The 27,267-nt window shown below is 36.9% G+C and overlaps 1 protein-coding gene across 3 annotated transcripts in view; it reads left to right on the top strand.

Moving 5' to 3' along the window:
* ADK (adenosine kinase) overlaps positions 1 to 27,267 on the top strand; it is a 532,082-nt gene that overhangs the window by 8,910 nt on the left and 495,905 nt on the right. Inside the window, exon 1 of one of the 3 annotated variants that reach the window (XM_030334275.2) lies at positions 13,593 to 13,935. The exons of the other annotated variants lie outside the window; for them this stretch is intronic. Within the exon in view, the coding sequence (XP_030190135.1) occupies positions 13,922 to 13,935 (14 nt within the window). The 5' untranslated portion in view covers positions 13,593 to 13,921. Of the gene's footprint in view, positions 1 to 13,592; positions 13,936 to 27,267 lie in introns of those variants that run through there. 3 annotated transcript variants of the gene reach the window in all.

The raw sequence follows: 27,267 nt of genomic DNA, 5'->3' as shown, positions 1-27,267 counted from the left end.
TGTGAGTTTCCATTTGCATTTTGGCTTTCATTGCGTGCATGCTGATTTCAGTGTCTTTTCTAGAATAGAATAAGAAAATATGTACAGCATTTGTCTATGGGGAAAATTCCTTCAGAAGTAAATATACTTCTATGTAAACATTTTATTAAGGCCCTGTGGTCAGTGTTTTCTTTTTTAAATATAAAATTGCTTATTTGGTGGAGGAATACATTTTCTGAAAGAGTGCATTTACAAAAAAGATCTCAGTGACCTATCAGAATGATTAATCTTTTTCCTGTGGTTTAGCAAGTCCTTAATTAGTGACCCTATTTGAATGTAATTAGAACTCTAAAAACATTGAGGATTAGCAATACTGTTCTTAATTTTGTAGGGTACTGTGTAACATAATATGCTGTGTAACCAATGGATAATACCACAAAATGGTCTTTTAAAGGAATCTGTCTCTGTTGACTCATCCAAGAGGGGTCACTTGGAAACAAAATATAGCTGAAGAATCAAATTCAGATGTCTTGGTTTTCTCAAATTCCTTTAGGCTTGATATAGCAATAAACTGTTTTACTCTTTGAGCCCTAGAGCTGAAGTCTGAAAAACCATGTAAGTTTTTGAGTAAACAAGTTGAAATACAAGAAAATTATTTCCTTTAAAAATAAACAGTTCAAATGTGTTGTCTTTGAAGTTAATCACATGAGAAATTTGAACATTTTCTTGTTTTGTAGGCATGACTAAGGGTAGTCTTAGGTTCCTCCTAAAATAGAGTTTTTCAGAAATTGTTTTTCCTAAATGGAGATGAAACCATAGTTATCATTTTTAGTTTAGTTTTGTTGAAGATTAAAGCTGTTAAGCTGTAGAAGTGATGCAGGCTTATACCCTGGGTTATGTCTCTGTTCTTACACACTCAAGATGAAGCGACTCTAGTACAGATGGCTTGTTGATGCACATGAAAGTATACTGACAAAATTCTACTTGTTTTACTTAGCCATTGCTTACCCAAATGTATAGAACTGGGTGGTTTAGATTTGAAATAGTACAATAAAACAATTACAATTACATTGTTTAAAGTTTTTTAATTTTTTAATTTTTGTGTTTTGAGAGAGTGATCAGAGGAAGTGCGGAGAGAGAGGGGAGAGAGGGAGAATCCCAAGCAGGTTCTGCACTGTCAGCTCACAGCCCAATATGGGTCTAGAACTCCAGAACTGCAAGATCATTATCTGAGCTGAAATCAAGAGTCTGATTGAGACTGACTGAGCCACCCAGCTGCCCCCATAGTTACATTATTTTATTCAGTAAGTAATATTCAACGTTTAGTATTAAAAATAGTATTTTAGTAAAAAAAAAAAGGAAAAGATTTGTCTTTTTTGGGGGTGGGGAATACAAACCTGTGTTTGAATGTTGTAAGGGTGCTGTATAGAGAAATACATACATTTCTAGACTTAAACTCACAGATCTTTACTTATCTTGGTCTACCCTCCTCCATTAGGCAGCAGTTCCTTCTTTAGCACTCATTTCCCCTGTGTGTGCACCATTCCTCCCCTAGGTTCAGCACAAATAAGGGAAGAGGAGTACATTTTTCTACTAATGGAAACGCGCGCGCGCACACACACACACACACACACACACACACACACACAGACGAGACCTTTGACTTATGTGAAGCTTGAATAAACTACATTCCTGAGAAGATTTGTTAATATCCGGTAGATATCAAGTCCAAGCCAGAGCTCCTTAAATGATTTGTTGGCCTACATGTTGAATCTTTACACTTATAAAACAGGTCTGTATACTCATAAGCAAGCTGTTCTAGCCATTCCTTTTGAGCAGTTTTTCCAAAGACTGCTGGGAAATGCTGGCGGGAGTGGGGGTAGGAACAGGGGTGGGAGGAGATGACTGGGTGCGAATTCTCTGGTAGGGTGGGACCTCACAGAGCTGAGGTTTTCTGCAAATTGTGGAGTTGGGGTGTGAAAACAATAGCATATTTCAGCCAAGATGTGCCTTTGAAATTGTAATTTACAATTTCATGTGATTTTTAGAAACTTTTGAACATATTTTAGAACCGTTAGATTGTTAGTGCCTTAAAATCAGTCTAATATTTACATAGTAGAGGAGAGAATTGAAGCCCAGAGAGATTAAGTGGTATCAGTCAGGTAACACAGCTAGTTACTTAAAGCAATTAAGTATTTGAGTTGAGATTTGATCCCAAGTCCTATAACTTCCTATTGTATTTACCCTCCAGAACAAGAAACGAAGTGCCTGTTTTCTTTGAAGTTTGTTCCTTTTGAGATAAAATAACATATTTAAGGATTATATCATGTGCTCTTACTTACCTTTTCTTACTGATCCTCACAGGAAGGGCACTAGATAATTGTCTTCAACTGAGGAAATAGACCCAGAGAGGTTAAGACTCCCTAATTAGTGAGCTCTCAGTTCACACCCAGGACCTACAACTCACATTTCCTGCTGTTTATATTACATTTATGAAGATACAAATTGAGAACTTGTCAAAGTGAATTCTGTGTGTCCTAGATAATCACACTATTTAAAGAAATTCGGTGGCACTGTGTTTAGTAATCTTGTTTAATTTTTGTCTTTCAAGTTCTCTTATTAACCAAACATATGTAGCCCTTCCCCTCAAACCCCAAGAATAAATAATACTGTATTCCCTTGTGGAATATACTTCAGTTGGTTAACTCATTGAACTTGACTTTTGAGCAGATTTCCAATTAAAAAGCCTTGAGCAAACCCAATTTTGCTTATGTTTAAGAATTAAACTGTTCCAGTTAAGAGAACAATATCTAATAAGTTTTAATTTACTTTGCAGATTTTAGACTTTCCCCTGATATTAATAATTAGAATCTTATGTCCCAAATGTTATTAATTATTATAATAATATGAAGTAACTTATTTAGAAAGTGTAATATATGCCCAAGATTACACAGTGAGTGTCAGAGATAGGATTCAAACCTGAATCTGTCTTATTAAAGATTTTTAATAATTAGCTATAATATTCAGATATTATGTAAACAACAGCAACAGGAATCAACAGTAATTTGTATGACTAAAAAATTAAGCACACCCTTTGTTTCAAACATTATTCCTATATTATAAATGAAACAATAACTAGTAATCATCTGAAAAGCTGTTAATCTTTTAATACTATCAGTAATTTCAAATCCTGTGAAAATGTTCTACCAGATCTGAGATGGCAGTGATGAGAATTTTTTTTCATTAAAAATGACCTATAGTCATAATTAGCCTTGGATCTCATACAAATAATAATAATAAAAATCAACTTTTAATAGAAATGATGAAATGTTCGGTTAACCTACTTTTAAGAATAGGACTACAACATTTCATTAAATTCATATAATATTTAAAACCTCAATTCCATAATGCTTGATAATCATAGAAAAAAGAAAGTGGGGGAGGGAAATACAGCTCTGTGAATAGGAAGGGGGAGGTAAAAGGAAGTGATAAAAAAGAGAAAGGCTCAATTCCTCTTAGCTATTTCTGATTTCTGTATAATCTCCAGCCTCAGACACCTCCTCTTTTCAGCTTTTCACTCAGCCCTGAACTGTGTGAGTTTGTGAGAAACTTCTTGTTATGAACTGGGTCCTAATAAGGTTTTTGTTTAGCTTTGTGTATGTACCTGTGAAGTGAGTAGTATAAATTAAAAATGCTTTTCAAACTACATCATGAATCAATTTAGTTGTAGTATAACTGGTATTTTATAAAAGGAAAACAGAATAGAAAGTATCAGTGCATTGAATATAGTAAGTGTTAAGTATTGCTTTGTGAAACATTGTTCAGTTAGGTATAAGTATAGTATATTAGGTTGCAATGCAAATGTATTTTTCACAGTGAGTGTGGCTTTCTACCCCAAAATTTAGTGGCTTAAAATAACAACCATTTTATGAGTTCATGATTTTGTGGGTCGGGAATTCAGACGTGGTTTGACTGGTTGACTCTTCTGCTCCATGTGGTACTGACTAGGATCACTTGGAGGTATTTAGCTGACCACAGGTCTGGTCTGGAGTGTTCAGTTTGTCCTTACATGCTTGATACTTCATTGAAGATGGCTGGAAAGCTTGGCTCAACCTGCTTCTCTACCTCTCTGTGTAGTTTGTGATCCTCTCCATGTGGTTTCTTCAACCTCTTTGTTGGGCTTCTTACCTGGCAGTTCAGGGCTTTAAGAGACCAAGACAGGAACTGGCAGTCCTCTTAAGGCTAGTCTGGAATCTGTTATAGCATCACTTCATATACCCTATTGGTCAAAAAGTTCTAGGGTAAAATTCAAGGGGAGGGGGCATAGACTTTTGTCTCCAAGAAATTGAGGCCATTTTTAATCTGCCACAATTATGGTAGAGTAATTTTGAAAAACATGACTGAATTATATTTCCAAGCTTTTAATCTGTTATTGCCCTTTGAAAGATGATTACTCTAATAGTCTTTTCCTCCCCATTGGGAAATATTATAAGTCTATTTTTGTTTCAAAGTTCAGAATTTATGTATATTATTTTTCCACGGAATACTGATTATTTTAGGTTTTTGGAGAAATGATTTAGGGGCGCCTAGGTGGCTCAGTCGGTTAAGTGTCCGACTTTGACTCAGGTCGTGATCTCATGGTTTGTGAGTTCGAGCCCCGCATTGGGCTCTGTGCTGACAGCTCGGAGCCTGGAGCCTGGAGCCTGCTTCAGATTCTGTGTCTCCTCCTCCCTCTGCCCCTCCCCTGCTCACTCGCTCTCTCTGTCTCTCAATAATAAATAAACATTAAAAAAATTAAAAATAAAGAAATGATTTAAGGTTCAAAAATTTCTGTGAAGTCTTAATTTTGCTACCTAATACTTCCTAAAATGTCTGTTTGGCATGCAAAAGGAGCTGCCTTCTTACAATGCCTAAAGATTACATTTGGATTTAATAACTCCCTTCACATACAGGCAGTTTGAGGTTCTTATGTTTTTGTTGAAACCAGAATGAGTGAGAAATCTGCTTCTGTTTCCCACCCCCCTTCAGTAAAGAAAACAAAAAAGTTGAATAAAAGAAAAGGTTAGAGGGGCACCTGGGTGACTCAGTCAGTTAAGCATTAGACTTCAGCTCAAGTCATGATCTCACGCTTAGTGAGTTCGAGTCCCACGCTGGGCTCTGTGCTGACAGCTCAGAGCCTGGAGCCTGCTTCAGATTCTGTGTCTCCCTTTCTCTCTGCCCCTCCCATGCTCACGTTCTCTCTCTCTCTCTCTCTCTCTCTCTCTCTCTCTCTCAAAACTAAATAAACGTTAAAAAAAAAACTTAAAAAGAAAACATTAGAAACTCGTTCCATTATTTATAAAACAACCAAATAGAAATGATTATTTCTTAGGACATTTTTCAGATAAAACTGCATATTCAATTTGAGACTACATTTATTTTTACTGTTGTAAAGAAAATGGTAGGGACTAGGACTTAGAAAAAGAATGTACTAAGGGCTATCTAAGTTAATTTATTTTTACATTGGAACCTTTTGTCAACATTTGTGTTTTCAACTTCTGAGTCTTGAAAGATTTTGATAAGCAAGGCCTCAATAAGGCCTAAATTAGATTCATACAGCTGAATGTCTAGGATGGGGGATTTACTTAGCTTGGTAGTAAATTTAGCCACTTGCTACTCCTTGTGTACCCCTAAGTTCTTGCAGAGTGGTTAAAAATGTTTTTGTCAAAAACCACTCTTGTGATTTTGACAGAAATGAAATTTTGAAAAATGAAGAGGTCTAAGAAATGATTCTTGGCTTTAATTAGGAGTCTTGGTTAAATTAAAGATTAAAATGGCAATTCATTGGCTGCTCAATCTATTTAAGAATATATAGGAACAAAGGAAGCAATTTCTGAAAATATTTCATATGGTGCTCTAGCTAATCAGAAAACTCACTGAATCACTGCATCTTGTGGGTGAAATCATGGTGTGGTGTTCTAAAATTTGGATATTTATAAAAGTCTCAGACTTTTGGGTTTACTCTAGTCACTGTGTATAGTGGTAATGAGCCCCAGTTCTGCAGTCAAACTACTAGAGTTTTGATTTCTGTTTTGTAACGTGTGACTTTGGGCAAGTTATTTAACTCTTTGAGCTTCAATTTCTTATCTGTAAAATGACAATAATAAAATATCTCCTGATATTTGAGAGGCAAAATGGGATAGTACTTGAAAGATAGATAGCATGGTGTCTGCCACAAACTATGCACTCAGGAAGTTTTACTTCTTATTCTACTTATGTATATACCTATGGCTGCTAGCATTTGACTCCAAGGATGGTTTCTTGTGGTGGTGTTCAAATGAAACTGCATATGCAATTCTGGACATTTATTTTTAGTCTATCAATAGAAAACAGTAGGCACCACGGAGTAAGAAAGACTAGAAGGAAAAATATGTTTCACAAGTCTCTATCTCCAACCCTGACCTCTCCAAGAGCTCCAGTCTTCTGAGCTTATCTTGTGCTTTCTCCATGTATCTCAATAAACAGCACCATTTACCCAGTTTAGTCCAAATTTGCCCAATGTGATCTAAAATCTAGGAGTTGCTCTAGATTCCTTCTTTTTCCTTAGTCTCTCATGTCTAGTCCACCAGCAAGCCCTGTCATTCTGTCTTGAAAATGCCCATCTTCTTTTATGTCCACCACTATTGTTTGTCATCTATATTACTATAATAGGCTTCTAATTTGGTCTTTCTGCTTTCATGTAATCCATTCTCTACACAATAACCAAGGGTGATTTTTGAAAACAAAATCAGATCATGTTATTCATCTATTTAAAACTTAATTACTCCTCCTGTAGTCCATTCTCTACACAATAACCAAGGGTGATTTTTGAAAACAAAATCAGATCATGTTATTCATCTATTTAAAACTTAATTATAGTGGTTTCCTGTCATGCTTATAACAAAATCAAAACTTCTTAGGCTCATAAAAGCTAAGATGATCTGCTTCTTGCTCTGACTACAAACATTTCTTCTCTCCCTTGCCTTTTTTCACACTGGTCTAGGCATCATTTTACTGCTATCAGTAATGGCCTGCCTCCACCTGGCTTTGTCTTGTCATTCATTTCTCTCCTGCTGGAAGCCTTCCCTGACCATCTAAAGGAGCCTGTCTCTACATTGAACTGCTGGTTTTAATTCTCTGCATAGCACTTATGATCATTTGATGTTCTTACTTGTTTGATTATTCATCCATATCCCCTCACTGGAATATAAGGGCAGTTCACGTTCTTAATTGTGGCTGAATTTCTAGTGTCTTGAGCAGTTGAGTAGGTACTCAGTAGATATTTGTTGAGTTAATGAATGAATAATTCCGAGGCACTTGGCTGGCTCAGTCAGTGGAGCATAGGACTCTTGGTCTCAGGGTTGTGAATTCAAGCCCTATGTTGTGCAGAGAGATTACTTAAAAATAAAATCTTTTTAAAAAAATGTTTATTTATTTTTGAGAGAGACTGAGGGACAGAGAGAGGGAGACACAGAATCAGAAGCAGACTCCAGGCTTAGACTCCAGGCTCTGAGTGCTCAGCACAGAGCCCGACGTGGGGCTTGAACTCATGAACCGTGAGATCTGACCCGAGCTGAAGTTGGACGCTTAACTGACTGAGCCACTCAAGCGCCCCAAAAGTAAAATCTTAAAAAAAAAAAAAAAAACTTGTTTGTAAGTACCGTATACCAGATCTATAGTGAAATAAAAATGAGAAAAATTTGGTGTTTTTTGTTTTTTTGTTTTTTTGAGAAATAGAGCACGAATGGGGAGGGGCAGGGGGGAGAGCGAGAGAGAGAATCTTAAGCAGGTTCCACACTCAGCGCAGATCCAGACAGACAGACTTGGGGCTGTGTCTCACAACCCTGAGATCACGACCTGAGCTGAAACCAAGAGTCAGTTTCTTAACTGCCTGAGCCACCCAGGTGCCTGAGACTAATCTATTCTATAGAAACTATACTTTATAAGATTCTAACAGTACTTTGGGAAGAGCTGTTCTTTATTTTGTGATGTGTTTCATACATTTTTATGTTAAGATGCCCTTTCTTTAATGAAATGGTAGTGATATTCAATTGCATAATTTAAAAATGTGTTCTTGTCAGCATAAATAATTGGGTAGCACTGTTGCCCTCTACCTTTAGATTGGAGGTTTTCTTTGAGTTTCAGAGATTTGTAGTTCACTGGAAATAAAGAAGCACTGTGTAGGTGTTCCTGGGAGGGAGGTTTGCTAAGAATTCTTACTAAATAAAGTTCAGTCAATCAAATGTTATTATATTCTTCAAATTCTCCTGGGAAATAAATCATCAGGTTCCATTTAAAGATTATATTGTTTGAATATGTAATGTTAAAGTGAAATGTGACATGATCTACAGATAATCATTAAAAGAAAAAAAATAATAGGCCTCTTTTATACAATGTCTTTTGGGGAAAAGAGTAAATACATTTAGCAGTGTTTCTGGGAATAATCTTGTCCATAATGAAAGATGACTAAAATTGCCTTAAATTGATCAACTCTTTAAAAAACAACCAAAGTTGTATTGAGACACAAGTGAACTTTTTTTGTTTGTTGATCAATAAAAACTGAAAGGGATTTGAGATGTCACCTATAACAACCTCCCTTGTGTTTCGGGTAAGAAAACTGATAGTCAAGGTTATACTGTTTTTTGTTAGGTCCAGGATTAGAATTCCCATCTCTTTTTTCCCAGGCTCCTGAAACTTAGGCTATAGCATGCTACTTACTTTTAGGAGAAAGTCTTAAGAATTTTCTCTTTTTGGAGTAGGATATAGATTGTTTTAGAAATATTACTTTATTAGCATTTTCATTTATATTAAATGAGGAGATGTGTTTTTAAGTAATATGCAGGGAAGGCATTCCACATTCAGTGTTGTGATAGCTGGCCTCATAAGGGCTATGTAGAACTCTAAAAGTGGTATTAATGCTTTTAACTTTTGTCAAGGTAAGATTTAAAATTAACCAAGAAAATCATACAGACATTTTTGTTATTCCTGTTTTAAAGAATAAAAATGAGAATAAAATAAGCCCAGTTCCTCTAAAAATAAGGGTATTTTTGATGAGTTGTGATTTAAAAAATACATTTTAAAAAATGGAAAGAATAAGTTGTGAATTTTTAAACCATTTCAGAAAGATAATTAAAATTTAACAATAATTACAAAAATTTTACTTTAGTAAAACCAATATATAATAGAAAGTTTATAATCAGATCAGTATGAAAAAGAAAGATTACACATAATCCCACTCTCCAGAGAAACCCATAATGACATATTGGTATATTTCTTTCCAATCTTTTTTCTTTGCATAATGGCATGTATTTTTTTTTTTTTTAACATGGTCAAGATCACATTTGACATTCCTTTTTTTTATTTTGCTTTTTAATTTAATATATGATAAATATTTTCGTACATCCTTAAAAAGCCTGTGAGGGGCGCCTTGGTGGCTCATTCGGTTGTGTCTGACTCTTGATTTTAGCTCAGGTCACGATCTCCATGGTTTGTGAGTTCGAGCCCCACGTCAGGCTCTGCACTCATAGCACGGAGCCTGCTTGGGATTCTCTTCCTCTCTCTCTGCTCCTGTTTCACTTAAGGGTGTGCACACACACATTCTTTCTGTCTCTCAAATAAATTTTAAAAGTGTCTGAAAACATTTTGCAATAGCTCTATAACATTCTTCTGTAATTTATTTAATCATTACCCTATTTTTTGTTATTTAGAATATCATAAATTTTTTTCTATTAATGCTGAAATGAATAACTGGGTGTACAAATCTTTGTTCACATTGTTCTATTTTATTTATGATAGTTGCCTAAAAAAGGAATTGGTGACACATACTGCCAAAAAGCTTTCTAGAAATGTATTAATTTATACTCCCACTAACAATGTATGAAAGTGCTTGTTTTATTGCACCCTTAACAACAAACTGGTTGTGTTTGATGAGAACTTTGCTATTATTTTGAGGTTTGAAGCATTTGTTGAAAAAATTTCGGATGGTGGGTCTACATACTGTATTTGTTTATGCTACCCAAAGACACTTAGCTGTTTGGAGTTAGTTGTCTATTTGCTTTTACAGTGGCTGACTAACCACATGGTTAAATAAAATAGAGTATTTACTTACCTATCTTTCCAAGAGCAAACTATTCTGACCCACTTATCTTGATGCAACTATTTATTTATTGATGCAACAATTTAAATTGTAAGGTTAGTGAAGGTTAGAAATTTCAGTTGGCCATTTTTTCCCCTAAAGTGAAAAGAATTCAGTTGAAATAAGTTACTTAAAAAATTGATCAGGGGGCACCTGGGTGGCTCAGTCAGCTAAGTATCTGACTCTTGATCTCATCTAGGGTCTCCATCTCAGGGTTGTGAGTTCAAGCCCTGCATTGGGCTGCATGCTGGGCTTGAAGCCTACTTAAAAAAAAAATTAATCAAAGAAGTTTAAATAATAGTTACTCAGTAGCTGCATGTGAAGTGTGTGTGTGGGGCGGTGCCGGGGGATGTGGGGAGATGGGGGGAGAGATGGGGGCGGGGGAGATCGGAAAGGTTGGGTGGAAGGGAGGGTAGGGAAAGATTAGAAAAAGAGTGAAAGAAAGGCCTAGGAGAGAAAGAATAAAGAGAACTTCTGCTTTTGCCTGGAAAAACTTGTCTTTACTTTTGTCCCTATCTTATTGACTCAATCACACAGGAGCCCTGTTTGCTGAAATAACATTTTCATGCCTATACCTGCTGAAATGAACTGGTACCTAAAATATGTTTTAAAAGAAATTTTTTGAAAGTTGTGTAGACTGATTATGAGTAAAAAACATTTAAAGTTTTGATTGTTAGATGAGAATGTGATGTAGCTTTACTTTGGTTAAAGATTTGGATAGTACGGGGGCGCCTGGGTGGCGCAGTCGGTTAAGCGTCCGACTTCAGCCAGGTCACGATCTCGCGGTCCGTGAGTTCGAGCCCCGCGTCAGGCTCTGGGCTGATGGCTCAGAGCCTGGAGCCTGTTTCCGATTCTGTGTCTCCCTCTCTCTCTGCCCCTCCCCCGTTCATGCTCTGTCTCTCTCTGTCCCAAAAATAAATAAACGTTGAAAAAAAAAAAAAAGATTTGGATAGTACAGACCCTTATCTTTCCTTAATGGCACACAATTTAGTATATTTTTGTTAAGTAAAATTTCGAATCTAGAAGCTTAAGAAAATTAATATTTTAAAAAACTTTATTGTTAAAAATCAAGAGCGGGAATCACTGAGTATTTTAGGCATGAGGAAAAGTGCATTTTGTTTTTCACAGGGCTAAGTTCATGTTAGCTTTCATATAATGCTTCCCAGAGATGTAATTTTAACCAGTGTGATTATAACAAAGTAGTACTTACCCATGTGCCAAGGACTCTAATAGATACTTTACTAGAATTAAGTTTTAATTTTCACAATGCCCTGAAAAACATGAGTGGGTAAACTGAGGGACCGATAGGTTAAGAACCAGTCCAAGGTCATGCAGCTAGTAGGAAGTCAAGCAGGGGCTCCAAATCTTGCCTGTCTTGCTACCTTTACAACCTTACTACTTAACATGGCCCACAGACCACAAGCACTTGATGAAATCTGAATGCATAAAGAACTGGCAAAATGTTGGCCACAAGACCTATTGAGTCAAACTCTTTATTTTAATAAGATCTGTCAAGTGATGTGTATGCATAATAAAGTAGCACTATACTACATCCCATATAAAAATTACATTGAGGTTTTGAAATCCTTTCTAAGGATTATTCCTGATTTAACTTATTTCATGTGGGCTATCAACATTTTCCACTTCAAATTGCTATTCTTTTGCCTCTTTGATTCAGATCTTGTTTAATCCAGAGGAACAATTGATTTGTTCTGCTTGTGGACATTTGGTCAAAGTCTGAATCAGCCAAGCATAGTTCTGGTTTTAACAGCCTTTAGTCCTGGACTGAACGCACCAGATTTATAGTCCATGGGTTCATTCTGGATATGCATTTCCCAAATTAAAGAGAACAATGCTTTAAAAAAGCATTTTTGAATGAACCTTGAAGTCTTTTGAAATATTTGATGTTTTAGATGGTTACCAAGGAACCACAGATCTGAATAAACTGGTCTGCCTACTAATTTCATTTTGTGAACATAATTATTCTGTCAGAGGGGCAATGATAGGTAAGAGAAGAAGGAAGTCTAACTTAGAATATCAACGTCCAGTAGAAATATAATGCAAGATGCATATAATTTTAAGTTTTCTAGTTGCCACGTTAAGAACGTGAAAAGAAACAGGTGGTATTAATCTTAATATATTTTAACTCAGTAAAGCAAAATATTAATGCAACATGCAATCAGTATAAAAATTATTACTGAAATATTTAATATATTTTTTTGTACCAAGTCTTGAAAAATTTGGTATGTATTTTATATTTACAGTGTCGTGATTTGGGTGCTAAATTTTCAACAGTTAAAAAGTGAAATGTAGTCCAATGAAAACAAAATTGTGTTTAATGGAAAATATTTGACATTGCTCTGCTTTTAAAATTTAAACTAATTAAAATTAAATAAAATTAAAAATTCAGTTCTTTCGGATACATTAGGCACATTTCAGTATCACATGTTGGGTTGTGTTTCTAATATAACTGATTTCAGACCTATGGCATTGATCACACCCTGTATGGTCAGTAGTGAATGCCACTGGAGGCTGTAATGAGTTAATATAAATATTACTTTACAGAGAATAAAGAGGGAATAAAAAAATGCTATTTAGGTCATAAAGCCTGTATTGATATTACTCCCTCCGATCCTTACCGCAGTTGAAATTTACCTTTTATTAGTGGTTCAGAATCAGTTTCTTAACCCTTTAGCCCCACTAAATTGTAAGGTTAGGGCCCCGAGTTAGGGTCCTTCCAATTCCCGCCCGGCCCCCCCCCCCCCCCCCGCCTCGTGGCATTAGTTGCTTGCTTCAGAGCTCTGCATACTTTTCAGAAAATTGTGGTAATCCGACAGTTAAGTGTGGCAAGCAGTATAGTATGAGTAGGTTAATTTGACCCAGAGGCTTTATAACTATATATGTACCTGGATTACCTGCGACTTGCTAAAAATACTAGTATCTGGACTCCACCCTTCTAGATTCTGATGCACAAAGTTTAAAGTGGGCCCTGGAAACTTCTATATTAAATAAGTTGTTCTAAGTGTTTCTGAAGTCCGAGAACGTTTGGGGACAGCTGGACTCAGCAAATGATTCTAAAAGGCTGCAAATTCGAATTTAACACATCATGCTGTGTTGCCACACATTCGGGTTGCCACGCATTCGATTTTCCCCGGGCTGAGGTTTCCCAGGAGGTTGCTGCTTTTTTTCTGCACATGGGTTTTTTCCAGGCTGTTAAATCCCATCCCCGAAGATTGCCCTGACAGCGTCCCTGTCCCAAGTCTTGTTAAAGCGACCTGAGCTTGTGGAGGTAGAGCGTGGCCATGTGACTGACAAACCAGTTGCCAGTTTCGGGCGGCCATTTTTGAGGCGGGCACCCAACCTCATGCCCCATAAACCGGGTATAGGGGGAACGCTGTTACCAAGACTCAAGATGGCCACCGTTCCCACTAGCCCCTCGGCTAGCCAGTGGGCCAGGCAGCCGGCACGAGACGGCGCGGGCGGCTCGCCTTGGCCGGAGGCGCCCCCGGCTCATCTCCGGCCACCGGCCGTGGGCGGAGTGCCCGCCTCCTCCCGGCGCGGCCAATCAGCGCGTGGGGCCGTCTCGGCTGGGGCCGCCGGCGTGCGGGGTGTGTGAGGACGCGCTCCCGGTCGCCGAGTGCCGGAGCAGAGGAGCAGTTGCCGTGGTACCTGCTGCTGCTGCTGCTGCTGCTGCTGCTGCTGCTGCTGCTGCTGCTGCCGCCGCTGCCGCCGGTGCGGACACAGAGCTTCGGACGCGAGCGCTGGTGCGTGGGGCAGGAAGGTGAAGCCATGACGTCCGTCAGGTAATGAAAGAGGGCGGCAGTCTAAAGTGCTCGCCTGCTGGGCATTAGCCTCCCGACTGCCGAGAAGTATCGCCCCTTCTCTTGAGTGGTCTGGAGCCTCCCCGTGGCACGGGTCTCCCACACGTTGCAGCTTCTCTGCACTTTTCAATTTGGCCATTTCTGCTCTCAGAAGTTTTTGGGTTTTTGGCACATGGAGGAGCCCTGTAACTAGCCGCACCTCTGAGGTGACCCTCGTCCAGATGCCGGGGTCTGAAGCTTGCTTATGTGTGTAGGATTTCTCATGAAAAAAATGTAGCTATCTTTCCCCCCTAGGGGTGACCCAGCGCCTGAGGAAGTGTGACGTGCACGGTGTGTAGCTATGCCTGCATGTCATGCGTTCTGACAACTTCGTTTGTGGCCATGAGCAGACCTGTATATTTGGCCCTCTCTGATGCAATTAGATCGCCCCGGGCTGTGAAATTGTGTGCCCCTAAAATGTTTGCTTATGACTGGAATTAGTACTCTGGCCAGGTACCATATGTTTACTTACTTTTTTCTGAAATTCACAAGTGAAATGACTTTTGTGAGATAGTAGATATATAATGAGAGCGCTGAACAGATTAACCCCCAGTTGCTCTTCCAAAGTTGTGATGGTTTCTTGCTTTTTCTTCTTCTTCTTCTTCTTCTTCTTCTTCTTCTTCTTCTTCTTCTTCTTCTCTTCTTCTTTGGTTAATGGTGACGGATTAATGGGCCACTCCACTTTCTGCAAGTAGCATTCTCTGAATGTTTAACTATGCTAATGCGACTACTTATAAAAAGAGATAAATTGCCGTATTTACCTAGTGTTCTGAACTGCCTCTTTTAAAATAGACCTTGGCAAAAAAACCCCAAAAATATCAAAAAACAATAAACAAAAAACCTTGGCGATCGTTGTCCCAGAGAAAGGGAGGCCCTAGCACAAATGTGAAGAGAATAAAATAAATTAATTTTTGGTCTTTGAGCTTCCGGCAGCCTAAGCCCTGGTGATTTAACGGTTTCTCAGTGATAATTTTGAACTACACAATATTTAAGAGATGACTTGAGAACCTCCTTCAGGTAAGATAAGGTAAGATGCAACTGTGCTGAACTCGGATACAGTTTCTTTAATTGTATAATTTTATACCAACATAGACAAAGAGTAATTACCTCATTACGCAGAAGAGGAAATTCAGGTGCTAAAACTTGGAGACCCACATGGGAAGGTTTCACAGTAAGTTATACTGGGACATGAGAATCTAGCTTTTAATGTTAATATTTTAGGATGTATTAACATTATGCTGTCAAACCAAGTTAGTCCCCCCTCACCCACTTCCATTCCCATCCTGGCAGCCTGCTGCTAATTAGGAGTGTGGATCAGATACTTTTATGTTAAGCATCAGTTCTTATGTGGACTTAATTTTAATTGACCATTGTCTTCTGGCTACTCTTGAGTGGAGAAACACAAATCTAAAGCTTCTGGTGGCAAGTGGCAACAGGATGCATGTTTTAATGTAGAGGTTGAGAGGTTGTTCTGTTCACAAGACTGAATTAAAGGTTGACATCAGCCTTATTTGACTTATGGAAGGATTGATAACTGCTAATAGTTAAATTTATGCTTGTTTCTTCAGATGTTAGTTGCATTTTATATAGCCTTGAATTATAGTGGTGACTCAAAAAAAAAATTTTTTTTAGGTGTTATCTAAACCAGATACCACATTTACACCTGAGGAAACAGACCAAGAAAAGTCGAGTGCCTTGTACCAAATCATTTAGTGGCAGTTAGGAATTGAATCCAGACATCCATGATCTAGTGCACTGCGTGATGCTTTTATAGGAACAATATACTACTTAAATTTCCTGAAAAAGCTGCTTCTGTGAACAAAAATTGTCAAGTATTATGAGAGACAATTATAGCAACTCTTGCTTTGCTCTAGTCCTTTGAGGAACTTGATAACTTAGAATGTAGGTTTAGAAGTAGGCAGGAAGCCTTCTGAAGTTGAAGCAGGTCTGTGTAAGTGGTGGCAGTTTTACATGAGTTGGTAATCCTACAGATACCAGCCACTTTCCACTGAGGACTGCATTCAGTGCAATTTTGTCAGCCTTAGTTTTCACAAACATGGTATTAGGCTTGTTCCCATTTTGTGCCTAGTCTAACAGTAGCCCAAAAGATAGGTGTTACTGACTGGCTTTTACTGGTGAGGAGAGTGATTGAGATCACAAATTATCTAAATCTGAGTTTATGTCCAATGTTGTTTTTTATACCACACTTAAAATAATCAATGCTAAATGTAGTAATATGTAGCTTTTTGCAATGACAGAATATAAGATTAGAAACCAATGAGGACCAATGATCAACATACCTGGGTTCCGGGAGTCATTTTTTTTTTTTTTTTTTTAGTTAACTGATTTCCCTCTTTTCTTCTCTGAACGTTTGTTTAATGAACTACTCAGTGATGACGATACTAATAGGTATCCCACAGTGTTGTTGGGTAGGTATGAAAGTGCTTTTAAATTTTATGGCATTTTATAAATGCAGTGTTCTCTCATTAAAGCAATTTGAACCCCCTAGAGAATAGTGTTATCTGAGAATAATTGTTTAAACTTTAAAATTTTTAAATAGAAAGCAAACTAACCTATTTAATTCCCTCATTTTACATTTCAAGAAACGAAAGCTAAGAGATGTTGGGATTTGTGTAAGCTCACACAAATAGTTGCAGATCTTGAACTAGAATCCAGATCTCTAGACACTTGGTTCAATGCCCTTTATAGTGTAGCATTCAACTATTAGGAATTCATAAACAGTGATTTAAATTAAAAAAAAATTATTTATGAGAGAGAGACAGAGTGTGAGTAGGGGAGGGGCAGAGAGAGAGGAAGGCACAGAATCTGAAGCAGGTTCCAGGCTCTGAACTCTCAGCATGGAGCCTGATGAGGGGCTCGAACTCATGAACTGCGAGATCATGACCTGAGCTGAAGTTGGACACTCAACTGACTGAGTTGGCAAGTGACAACAGGATGTGCACCAACAATGATTTAAATTAAAAGCATTTTTAAAGTTTATTTATTTTGAGAGAGAAAGACAATGCGAGTGGGGGTTGGGCAGAGAGAGAGGGAGATAGAGAATCCCAAGCAGGCTCCGCGAGGTCAGCATGGAGCCCGATGTGGGGCTTGATCCCATAAACCGTGAGATTATGACCTGAGCTGAAATCAAGAGTCAGTCGCTCAACTTACTGAGCAACCCAGGAACCCCAAATTAAAAGCATTTTTTAAAAAACACTTAGATCTTTGAGTGAATTTGGTGGAGATACTGTTTCTTTGGCTTACTATTTGCATTCTGCTCTGCTCATCATTACTGATGAAGAGTCTAAATTTATAGCCTCTAAAACCAGTTATCCTTGAAGAATAATGTTTGTCTTTTGTTATATGTATCAGATTCCAGCTGGGCTTTATTTGGAAAATGATAGAACATATCTGATAAATTGATGCTTTTGTCATTTTTAATTGGCCCAATAGGAAAGTTGATGCTTGGGTTAAATTCAGGAGACAGGAAAATGTGCAGTGTCAGGACTAGATGAGAATCTTAGAGGGCATTTTACCTTTTCCTTTCTCTATACTGGACCTTGAGGCCCAAAGTGAAGGGTATGTCCTAGTTAGACAGTGGTAGAGCTTAGGATCGAACTTAGGTTTTCTGACTCCCACTTTATGTACTTTTCACTGAGCAATACTGTTTCGAAATACTGCTATGAATATTGCTTTGTTTTCCTAACATCAGTGTCTAGTCTGGTTTTGGGCATTGCTTACAGCTGGATTTTGTCCCAGGGAAGACTAGGAAAATGAGGTAGGGAGATTGGGAGAGTGTTTGCTGTAGAGCTGAGGAACCCTATTTTTTGGCCTGCCCAGACAGGTCAGATTTGGTCTATTCTGGGACTTGACATGACTGTGCCCTACATGATGATTATGGAACCACTTTTGTGGGTTAGGCCTACATTGGAAAATTTATGTGGGCTGTGGGTTGGGTCCTATGGTGTTTTTCTCCTAACACTCAAGTCTTTTGAGATGCGTCCAGTAATATCTGCCAAGCCACTCAGATGGCGAACATTCATTTGGAGACTAAAATCTGGCTAAGAATGAAACTGCCTTACTTTGTTGAGTTGGTTTCTTTGGAGCCTTTAAATAGAATTTTCAAACTCATTGCAGGACTTGTGTCTTTTATAAGAATTATAAATTTCAGATTTACATAAACTTTTTTATGCTATGGGACTTCTTAGTGAGACAAGTGAGCTTTTAAATTAAAATGAAATTGTTTCATTTATGAAATATTCTGGAGAACTAAAACAGAAACCCTTCTGTTACAGAACTGTGCAGTGTTGTCAGTTGTTAATGCTCATATTTGTAAATAGGTCATCTTTCCTTGAAAAAGCACACAAGGTTTTCTAACTACAAATCTTTCCAGCCACAGTATTGCTACATTAAGAAATGTCAAAGATAAAAGGGAACCAAAATGATTGCCTAGACTGTTTGAATGTTAACCCTTTCCTGTAACATTGTTAACATTCATATTTCTTTATCTCTTCATACCTACTCAGTTTTAAATTATTTCAAAAACATTACAATAAAACATAAGTATGGATTTTTATTTTCAAAAAGCAAAGCTAACTTATAAATAGGGTGACCATATGTTCCAGTTTGCCCAGGACATTCCTGGATCATACTAGTTATCCTGGCATAATTATTAATAACTCTTCCTTTATTCTCAAAGGTGTCCTGTTTGGGTGATAAATTATCTGGTCACCTACTTATACACTGTAATAATTTTGTTGTAGTAGATTTTGGTCATTGAAATGTTACTTGAAATAGGACCATACAAGAATGGAATATTAGCCTTTTGGGGGGGGGTATATTTGGATGTTTTTCATTGGTCAGGTATTTTTATTGTACTGAGAGTTCTGGATGTCTAAATCTAGTATTTTAAACATGAAAGCATATGATTTGAAGTTGGGAATCATTTATTTGTTGTCTGACTTTTGGCAGGTTTTAAAACATTTTAAACCTCATGTTCTTGTTAAACAGAGGTAATTGCAATACCTATCCTATGGGGTTATTGTGAAGATTTAAAGACAGTAACATAAAAAAAATAAAGACAACATATAAAAATGCTTAAGCTCTAAATAACTGTGTTAGCCTTGTCACATATGTGCTTCTGAAAACTGAATTTAAAACGAACAATTTTGGGGTGCCTGGCTGCCTTACTTGGAAGAGCATGCCGCCCTTGATCTTGCGGTTGTGAGTTCAAGACTCACGTTAGCTGTAGAGATTACTAAAAAAATAAATAAAATGAACAATTTTTATCTAGATTAAGGGAATTTACTATTTAATAGAGCAAAGACAATCTGTAGAAGTGTTTTACTGTAACAGGAACAGGGACTTAATAGCAGTTGAAGATATATGTGTGGGTTTTTTGGAAGGAAAGGGCTGAAATTTCAACATATTTGTATGCTGAAAAGAATGATGCCATCGGAAGCAAAAAAACAGATGATGCTGGAAAGAGGGAAGAGATCATTTCTTTCTTTTTTTTTTTGGTCAAAAAGAGATTTATGAAATAAGTGTATCATTAGGGAAGTCTATAAACTTTATTTTTTATTTTTTTTGTCAAAAAAGAAGAGCTTTATTAAATAAGTTACTGTATCAGAGATCATTTTCTTGAGAATGCAAGGAGGTGTATTCAAAATACAAATGCAAGGATTGGCCTTACAGAGCCCAAGGGACACAAATATTTCCCTAGTCTATTCACTTGGCTAGTGAAAAAAAAATGCCAACAAAATAATTTATATACAGTTAAATAAATGATCATAAGTTCACTGAATTTTGAATATGAATGTATATATTCATATTCATATAAATACAACTCAGGTCAATATATAAAACATCTTCATCTCCCCTGCCTCTTTTCAATTAATCCTGTTATTTCCTGTTGCATCCAGGCAACCATTTTCTATCAGTAGTTACTGGTTTGCCTGTTGTAGAACTTCATATAAATGGAATTATACAGTAAGTACTATTTGTGTCTCTTTACTTTTATCTGTTTACTTTTGTTCAATAATTTTGAGATTTATCCATTTTGATGTGTATATCAGTAGTCTGTTCCTTTTCATTGCTCAGTAATATTCCATTACATGGAACTGTTGGTGGACTTTGGGTTGTTTCTAGTTTTTGATTACTCTAAATAAAGTTGCTGTGAACATTTTTGTTGAAGCCTTTGTCTAGACTTGTGTAAATACCTGGGTGTGGAATTGCTGTGTCCTAGGATAAATGTCTGTTTAACTTCAGAAACCACCAAACTACTTTTAAACCACTTTTTTAAAATGGAAAGCTAAACACATTTGACATTCCCACCAGTGGTGTTATAAGACTTCCAGTTATTCTATATTCTTAACAATGTTTGGCATTTTTTATTTTAGTCATTCTGGTGGGTGTGTAAGTTACAGTTCATTGTGGTTTTAGTTTGCAGTTCCTTGATGGATAATGATGTTGTGATTATACACTGTTTGCTTATCTTTTCTTTTGAACTGCCAGTCATTTCTTTTCAAGTCTTTTACCTATATTTTGACTCAGTTGTCTTTTTGTTGCTGATTTGTAGTTTTTATATTCTGGATACAAGTTATTTGTCAGATTATATATACACACACTCTTAAACACACTTTGATATGTAGCAGATGTTTTCTCCCCATTTTGAGCCATGCCTTTCCATCTTTTGGGAGCAGAAGTTTTAAATTTTGATGAAGTCAAATTAATTGATTTGATTTATTTGTTAGTTATTACCTATTGTGTTCTTAGAAATCTTTCCTTATCCCTGTCACAAAATTGTGAAACTATTCTGTTATGTTTTCTTCTAGAAGCTTTATAATTTTAGTTTTCACATTTAGGTCTATGATCCATCTAAAACTAAATTCTTGCTATGGTGTAAGAGTTTCTCAAAAAAGTCCTCAGTCAGTTGATTAAATTGGTGTATGTTTTTCCTAGGACTTACTATTCTGATCCATTGAACTATTTGTATATTGCTCTGCTGGTGCCCCCTGTCTTAATTATTGTAATTTTGTAAGATTGATATGGTTTCTTTAAATTTTTTTACTGAATTCAGTAATGAAGCTATCTGGGTCTGAAATATTTTTTTGGGTAAAACAGTAGAAAATCTTAAATTACAAATTCACTTTCTTTAGCTGATATGTAATTAGTCAGATTTTCGATTTTTTCCTGTGTCAGTTTTGGAAAGTTGCATTTTTAAGGAAATCTGTTCTAATTTATTGAGTTATTTACACAGTTGCTCATAATATTTCCCTAGTATTCTATTATTGCGTGTAGGGGGCAGATCAGTCTTACAAGGGTTTACCAATCATATTAATCTTTTTAAAGACCCAGATTTTGGTTTTGTTAAATTTAAATTTCTGTTTTGGTAATATGCTTTCTATTTCATTTATCTTTGGTCTCATCTTTTTCCTTCTACTCTTTTGGAGTTAATTTGCTCTTTTGCTAGGTTTTTTTTGTTTTGTTTTGAGTCAGAAGTTTAGATTATTGATTTTAAACCTTTCTTGTTTTCTAATATATGTACTTCATATATGAAACTTCTCCCACTAAGTACTTCTTTGATTACATCATACAGATTTTGATATGTGTGTTCAATTCAAATTATTTTCTAATTTTTATTGAGATTTCTTGAATCCACAGGTCATTTAGAAGTTAGTTTCATGGCCTAGCTTATAGTCTGTTTTGCTGAATGTTACATGTGTTTTCAGTCTTTAATTTCAGTCAGCAGTATTTTGAGGTTTTCAGTGTAGATGTTGTGCACATTTTTCATTAAGTAAATAAATATTATGGTTACTGGGTATAGTGTCCTATAAATACCAGTTAGGTCAAGTTTAATTTGTTTACTTAATTGTTATTAACCATTATTTAATTGAGATATAATTCACATACCATAAAATCTACCATTTTAAACTTGTACAGCTCTTCGGGGTGCCTGGGTGGTTCAGTTGGTTGAGCGTCTGACTTCAGCTCAGGTCATGATCTCACAGTTTGTGGGTTCGAGCCCTGCATCAGGCTCTGTGCTGACTGCTTGCTCACAGCTTGGAGCCTGTTTCAGATTCTGTGTCTCCTTGTCTCTCTGCCCCTCCCCCCTCACACTTTGTGTCACTCTGTTTCTCAAAAATAAATAAATGTAAACTGTACAGCTCAGTGTTTTTTAATATATTTACAAGGTTGTACGACTATTACCACTATCTAATTCCAGAACATTTTCATCACCCCAAAACTAAACCTCATACTCGTTAGCAGTCACTCTCCATTTTTGCTGTCCATCCCCTGGCAATTCACTAATCTACTTTGTCTTTGTGGTTTGCCATATTCTGGACATTTCATAAGTGAAATCATAATATTTGGCCTTTTGTGTCTGGCTTCTTTCATTGAGTATAATGTTTTCAAAGTTCATTTATGTTGTTGCATGTATCAGTATTTCATTCCTTCTTATGGCTGAGTAATCGATAGTATGTATATCCTACATTTTATCCATCTTTTGATGGATATTTGTATTTCCACTTGAGTATTATGAATAATGCTGCTATAACCATTCATGTATAAGTTTTTGTATTGTCACGTGTTTTTATTTCCCATACTTAGAAGTGGAATTGCTGGGTCATATGCTAAGTTAATGTTTACTTTTTTAAGAAACTGTCCAACTCTTTTTCAAGCTAGCTGCTCATTTCCAACAACAATGCACGAGGATTCCACTTTCTCCACTTGTTGCCAATACTTGTTATTGTCTCCCAATCTTTGCTGAGAGGCTCTGTGTGCTTGTTGAGGCATACCTTTTAACATTCAGGCAGGCTTACAACTCTGCCATAATCTTTATTTCCTGCTTGTGCAGAGACTCATGGCTCAGAGATGATTGCTTAGGACCTTTTCAGGTCTTGAGCACGCCATAGCTCTGGGCACATGTGCATAGCTTTCTAGGTCCTCAGGAATATTCAGAACTTTTCAGAGCCTTTTGTGGATGTCTCATGCCTCCACTTTTCCTTTTAAGTTTTTTGGTTAGCTTCTTTTGTGTGCCAACTGCTTCAGACAGCTGGGAGGTTAAACAATTGCAGCTGATTGTTTTTGACAAATGCTCCTGGGGAAAAGGGTGTTAGAGCTGGGCAAGCTCGGAGTCAGGTCAAATAATGAGAAGCCTCAGGAGTGGGGTTTTTCAGGGAACTGCCAGTAAGCTTAAATAATAGCAGTTCTCTGAAGATAGGGCTTTGAAAGAGCTCCAGTCCTGTTCGGACCTGTCTAGCAGCTGCTAGGCTCCTGGTTTTCACTGTGTGTGTGGGCTTTTGCTTTTTTAAGGCTACCATGGAGCTGGGAACAGGGGAATGGGAATAGGGCAAGTTAAAATGGCACAAAACTTGCTGTTTAAAAAAAATTTTTTTTAATGTTTTATTTATTCTTGAGAGAGAGAGAGACAGACAGACAGACAGAGACAGAGCATGAGTGGGGGTGGAGCAGAGGGAGAAAGGGACACAGAATCCAAAGCAGGCTCCAGGCTCCGAGCTGTCAGCACAGAGCCCGACACGAGGCTCAAACTTACAAGCCGTGAGATCATGACCTGAGCTGAAGTTGGATGCTCAACTGACTGAGCCACCCAGGCGCCCCCAAAACTTGCTGTTTTAAATGAGATTTGGCCTTTTTTAGAAAATGCCCCCCAGATTATTGTAAGCGTTTGGTTAGTATTTAAGATTCTGAAAAAGTTGATTTTGACATTTTTTTTGCCAGTGTTCTTGTCGCTTTTATGGAGAGACAATTTTTGGAGGCTCTTATTCTGCTATTCCTCATGATGTCATGATGAGGACATTTTAAGCTTTTTGTTATTGTAATTTTTTTTTTTTTTAAATTTTTTTTTTCTTTTTTTTTTTTTTCAACGTTTATTTATTTTTGGGACAGAGAGAGACAGAGCATGAACGGGGGAGGGGCAGAGAGAGAGGGAGACACAGAATCAGAAACAGGCTCCAGGCTCCGAGCCATCAGCCCAGAGCCTGACGCGGGGCTCGAACTCACGGACCGCGAGATCGTGACCTGGCTGAAGTCGGACGCTTAACCGACTGCGCCACCCAGGCGCCCCATATTGTAATTTTTTTAATATACTTTTCCTTTTTGTTATTTTAAACTTTTTAAATATACTTTTTCTTTCTTTTGAAATACTTTAAGACAAGAAGTTGCAAAAATAGTACAGAGAGATCCTGTGCACTCTTCACCCTTAATGATACAGGATAAGTTGACCACAGATATTACTAGAATGTTATCAGTTTTCACACATACTGTTTTTTTATTGGTGTGGTGGTGGTGGTGTATAGATCTGCGAAGTTTTATCATGTCCAGATTAGCGTAACCATTAACATAGTTAAGGTACTAAACTGTTGTATCATCACAAAAAACCTGTTTTGTGTTATCCCTTTATGGTCACCTCCCCTCAACCTTAGCCCGGGCAGCTACAAGTCTATTCTTTAACAATGTAATTTTTCTCACTTTGAGAGTGTTATATAAATAGAATCATACAGTATGTAACACATAAATAAGGCTTTTATATTCACTCAGCATATGTCTTTGAAATCCATCCAAATTGTATCCTAGTTCATTTCTTTTTATTACTGAGTGTTAGTCCATTGTATGGGTGTACCACAGTTTACCTACTCACTTGTTGAAGGACATTTGGTTGTTTCTAATTTTTTTTTACTATTACAGATAAAGCTGTTATGAACATTTGTGTACAGGTTTCCGTGTGAACTAAGTTCTCATTTTTCTAGGATAAATATCTAATAGTGTGATTCCTTTCTTATTTCTGTGTTTTACCAATTACTGAAAGAGGGGTGTTAAGATTGTGTATTTATCTAATTTGTTTCTGTCAAGTTTTTTCCCCCCAACTATTTGAAGCCATTTCTTTTCTTGATGAAATGACTTATTTATTTGAAATCCTTTTTATATGGTGATACTCCTTGTTTTAAAGTCTACCTAGTCTATGCAGCATAGGGATAAAGTTAATGGTATTGTAGTAGCATTGTATGTAGACAGATGGTAGCTACACTTGTGAGCATAACGTACAGAGTTGTCAAATCATTATGTTGTACACCTGAAACTAACGTAATGTTGCATGTCTACTATACTTTAACAAAAAAATAAAATCTACCTTGGCTGATATTAATATAGCCACTGAAGTTTTCTTATAGTGTTCGCATAGTATATCTTTCTATTCAGTCTTTTATTGTCAAACTCTCTGTGCCTTTATATTTAAAGTGTATCTCTAGTAAATAACATTTAATTTGTTTTTAATCCAGTGTGATTATCTTTTAGTTGGAGTATTTGATCCATTGACATTTAATATAATTACTAATATGGTTGGTATTAATAATGTTTTCCAATTATCCTTTATGTTGTTTTGCCTTTCATGCCTTTTTTTTTCTAAGTTGAGTATTTTATAGTTTTTCATTTTATATCCTCTATTGGATTTTGTTGTATTATCATTTAGTGATTGCTGTAGGGAACACAACATTCCTTTTTAACTTATTATAACCTGTCTTGAATTAATGATCTGTCATTTCACCTTTAAAGTCTAATTTTACTCTAGACTCAGTCTTGATCTTTGGGAGCCTGAGAAAAGCAGCAGTCTATTGATAGAAAAGGTCAGAGCGTAGAATTGCAAAATTGCTCAAAGCCCTTGTGATTATCATATGCTAGCCATTGAGAAGACAAATATTAAGATTTAAAAAATTATTTTACCTTTTATGTTTCGCTGATTGAGATCAATTAAGATAAAATACAAAGTAACCCCTAAAATCAATTAAAAAGTTTATCAAAAACTTATAGAACCTAGGGGGAGAGAATGAATAAAACTTTGGGAGGAAGGGCAGCAGTACTTAACACAGAACTCCAGAAGCTATCATCCATACTGTGAACATCAACTTGTGCAGCTTTACGTGAGAACCTTTTGGTAGGAGTTAGGCAGAGAAGATTTTCTAAAAGGTTGCATATGAGAAAATTTTAAAAACATGAATGGGAATTTGCTAGGCAAAAGAAGTAGGGGAAGGACTTTTAGTCAGTCTTTCTTGGGAAACAAGTGAAGTGTTATGATCAGCAAATAGATCGTGTGTATTAGAATGGTAAGTGATAAAGTTAAAGACACACTGTATTTCAGTGCTTTTTTTAAATTTTAATTTATTTTTTTATTAGAGAACACATGTGAGCAGCGGAGGGGCAGAGGGAGAGGAAGAGAAAGAATCCCAAGTAGGCTCCATACTGAGACAATGTGGGGCTCCATCCTGTGACCCTGGGATCACAACCTGAGCCTTGTGTTTCTATTTAAGAAACTAGCCATTTTAAAGAATTAGTGTTTTTAGCAAAGTTTTAATTTGTCATATTGGAATGAAGTCATATTAGTTATATGATGATGGAGAGTAGTTTAAAGTATTTGCTTTTGGAAATAACTGTATAATTTTTGTTAAGTAATCTCTATTCCAAACATGGGGCTCAAACTTACAACCCAAGATCAAGAGTTGCATGCCTTGCTGACTGAGCCAGACCAGGTGCCCCGAGAAATAATTGTTTAATTTTAACTTACTATATGAAGACTTCTCTTATGTATTACTTTAAATTTTGTCGCTACCTCTTACACTAGCCACTGTTGCAGCAACAGGTTCCACGTGGGTTTTGGACAATTACAACCTAATAGCATTTCTCATCAGGGCCATGCTGCATACTTTTTTAAGGGGAGATGGTAGTCACCATATAAATTCTCTCTCTTTTGTCCTTTAGACCGGGATCTCTGAGTCACATTTCAACTTCTCCTGAAAAGTTTGAGCCACAATCACCTATAGTGACGGGATTGCGTGATATCATCTGTAATCATGGCCAGCTCAGTAACACATCTTCATAGGCTTTTCCTCCTTTCCTGTTTCCGTCTCTCATCTCTTGCCTCTGCTTCCTGGAATCACTTTTCAATTTTCTTTTTTTTTTTGAACGTTTATTTATTTTTGGGACAGAGAGAGACAGAGCATGAATGGGGGAGGGGCAGAGAGAGAGGGAGACACAGAATCGGAAACAGGCTTCAGGCTCCGCCCAGAGCCTGACGTGGGGCTCGAACTCACGGACCGCGAGATCGTGACCTGGCTGAAGTCGGACGCTTAACCGACTGCGCCACCCAGGCGCCCCTGGAATCACTTTTCAAATAAGTGCCCTGTTTATAAGTCTTTGTTTCAGACTCACTTTTGGGATAACCTATCCCAAGACACCATCTTTTTTTTTTTTAATGTTTGCCTG

This window comes from Lynx canadensis, chromosome D2 (genome assembly GCF_007474595.2).
Source record: "Lynx canadensis isolate LIC74 chromosome D2, mLynCan4.pri.v2, whole genome shotgun sequence".
Taxonomy (NCBI): Eukaryota; Metazoa; Chordata; class Mammalia; order Carnivora; family Felidae; genus Lynx; species Lynx canadensis.
This window is presented reverse-complemented; position numbering and strand designations above follow the sequence as displayed.